A 2,875-nucleotide genomic window follows, 5' to 3' on the forward strand; every position below is an offset into this window, starting at 1 on the left:
GACTGACTGCGCACGCACAGGAAAAGGATGTGGACGTCAAAAATGAAGCGTCGCCGTGACAGTTATCGAGGAGGAAGAGAAGAGTCGCGGCGGCGGGGAGGCCAAAACCCAGAACACAAAACACAGAAGTGCGACGACTCAGCGTCACCCTGACCCAGAGGGGACCCTGGCCCGCCCCGCGCGCAGCGCCGTCAGGGGGTTCAACGTGCGGAGCCGGGTGGAGCAAGAGCACACAGTGCAGGGCAGGGCAGGGCACCGCGCAGAGCCTGGCACACAGCACTGGCGGTGCTGTCATCCGTGACCTTGGGAGAGAGTGCAATGGTCGTGATAAGGCTCCCCCGGGGAGGCGGCCCGGCGTGCGGTGCAGCGCCCGTTATGCAACTAGGGGAGCCCTGGCCGGCCTCACGGCTCGCGGCATGCGCGCAGGCCCGCAGTGCGCCCGCAGTGCGCCCGCAGTGCCACCGCACATTACACTCATTATTGTTAGACTGTTCGAAAATAATCGCAATTTCGGATTGCGTCAGCGTCACGGAGCCGAGGCGGCGGCGGCGCCGCGCGACCAGCAGAGAGCGCACAGCGATGCAGCAGCACTTGAGCTCCCGCTCTGCTGCGCGCGGCGGTGCGCCAGCACCCGGGGCCGTCTCTATCGCAAAGCAAACGAAAGGGGTCGGCACTCACGTCGTCGGCTCGTCCAGGAACATGACGGGCGGGTTGTCGATGAGCTCGAGCGCGATAGACAGCCGCTTGCGCTGGCCGCCCGACAGGCGGCAGCACCGGGTGTCCCTTGTGGCGGACAGCCCCAACGTCTCAAGGATGTCCTCGATCTGGAGACAGAAAGGCGCGCACGTCACGCAAAAGTGAGCACAACACGTGACCAGGTACGACTCTCTGGGCTGCGAAGGGCAATCGAATTACACAGGTAGGCAGGCCGAGGCCGGGGGAGCGGGCTCGCCACCTGCTCGCCACCACCGCACTCACCACGAGCTGCTTGGCCTTGGTGGACAGGGAGCTGCCCAGCTTGAACTCGGACGCCATCGTCATGATCTCGTGCACCGTGAACAGCGGGTTCAGCATGTCGTCCTGCATGATGTAGCACGACTCCTTGCGGAAGCCCGAGGTGGAGCGCGCGGACGCGTTCATGCCGCCCACCGTCCCAGACACCCCGGACACCCTGCAAAAAACAGACAGGAAAAAAAGAGAGTTAGAAAATGTCGATTTTTTTGGGCTGCACTCGCGACAGCATCTCGGCGCAGCAGCAACTGCGGGCCGGCGGCGGCGGCTGGGCGCGGAGCCCCCTGACATAGGCAACCTTCCGCCCGGGGGTAGGCAACACGCGCGACGGATCCTTCCCCGCTTCTGTGCAGCTGTTCGGACGTCATCCGCGCGGAGTGTTTTGAGCTGCTGCAGCGCTCGGGCCTGACCCGGTCGACCTACAAACTAACCAGCCCGCAGGAGGAACGGAGGAATGCTAACACGAGCCGGCCGGGTCCAGACAGCCTCCCTGTGACAGGAAGTGGGGGGGGGGGGATGCAGAGGATGCGGGCGAAGGCCCATCGCACGATGATGTATATATCCACGTAAGCCCGTCCGTTTTTGGAGGCAGTTAAGCGTCGTCGCGAGGGACGCCCCGCGCGTCTTGTCCAGCGAGTCGGCCGGAGCCGCGCAAGGACGCCGCCCTCCCCACCCCGCTCACCTTCCTCCCCGTCCCTCTGCACTCGGCTCGGGCTCGCCGCTCGCTCGGCCGCCGCTCAGACAGGAAGAAGAGGAAATGAAAGGGCAAAACAAATGAGGCTCGGGAGGCGAGCTGGTGTGCGAGCAGAGGGGAGGGGGGTGAGGAGGAGACCCACACGCGTGCAGCTCACTGAAGGTCCTCGAGGAGGTGGGGCCGGGCGGGCTGCATGCCGGCCCGACACAGCACACACCGATCGCCATACACGTGCTGGGTGCATCTGTGAATGCGCTTGTGGGATTGCAAAAGGATTAGGCAAACCCGCGCAATATGCAGAGTAGTTTTCCAGTAAAGTATTTGGGGAAGTTTTGCAAGATTTATTATTACAATTTCGGAAGTTTTTTTTCGGAAAAGTACATTTTTTTCAAAATTTTCTGAAAGTACTGCGATTTTCTCTATTTTTTTTTTCTGGCAAGGTTCCGATATTTTCCGAAAACAAATAATAACCGGACTTTAAAATTGCCACTGTGGAGCGCATTCCAAGAGACACCCGGGACACGCTGTTGCGATGCACTCCGCACCGCACGCATGCGTTTATGCAATTAGGGCAGCGCGTTCGCGCCGCGGGCCCGCCAGGCCGGCCGGCTATTGTGATATAAATACGGCAGCGCCTTCCTGGTGCCTCGGCTGCTGTTTGCACGCGACGGTAACGTGTGCTGCTGCAGCCGCGAGTCGGCCGCGGATAAGTAAAGGAAATAAACATATACACATTATTTTTGCGTGCGAGTCAATGTTTGCCCCGGGGCGAAAGTGTTCTTGACATTGCAGCCGGACGACAGCGCGGCATTGGGCAAGGCCACCGCGGGCCGCCGCCGCCGCGCCGCGTCGAGGCTAGCGCGGTGTCGGCGCTGGGCGCGCGTCGAGATGGGGTGTTTCCATGAAGCCGGAAGCAAAAATGGCGAGACGGTTTGTAAGTTTAAAGTAGCAAAGGGCCGGAGAGAAAGCACGCGGGTGTAAGCAATCGAGGTGGTGACCCTGTATTAAATGTGCTCTAGACCTCGCTTTAGACGAACGCGCGTGAGTGGTTTGTCAACTCAGGTCGCTGATTAGCCTAACCCCCGCACACTTATTGGACAGGTAAACTCTACCGCATGCAGGTGTGCGGGTGGGTTTGCCTATCGTCTACGGCCACGATCCCAGTCGGGT

The 2,875-nt window shown here is 61.0% G+C and overlaps 1 protein-coding gene across 1 annotated transcript in view; it reads right to left on the reverse strand.

Moving 5' to 3' along the window:
• Positions 1-1,317, reverse strand: part of LOC127751794 (ATP-binding cassette sub-family G member 4-like) — a 2,327-nt gene extending 1,010 nt beyond the window's left edge. The window contains exons 1-2 of the mRNA XM_052275870.1: positions 979-1,317; positions 679-824 (exon numbers count right to left, since the gene is read on the reverse strand). Of these exons, the coding sequence (XP_052131830.1) occupies positions 679-824; positions 979-1,302 (470 nt within the window). The 5' untranslated portion in view covers positions 1,303-1,317. The remainder of the gene's footprint in view (positions 1-678; positions 825-978) is intronic.
• Positions 1,318-2,875: the final 1,558 nt, after the last annotated feature.

This window comes from Frankliniella occidentalis, unplaced genomic scaffold, assembly GCF_000697945.3.
Source record: "Frankliniella occidentalis isolate FOCC.00 unplaced genomic scaffold, Focc_3.1 Scaffold1073, whole genome shotgun sequence".
Classification (NCBI taxonomy): domain Eukaryota; kingdom Metazoa; phylum Arthropoda; class Insecta; order Thysanoptera; family Thripidae; genus Frankliniella; species Frankliniella occidentalis.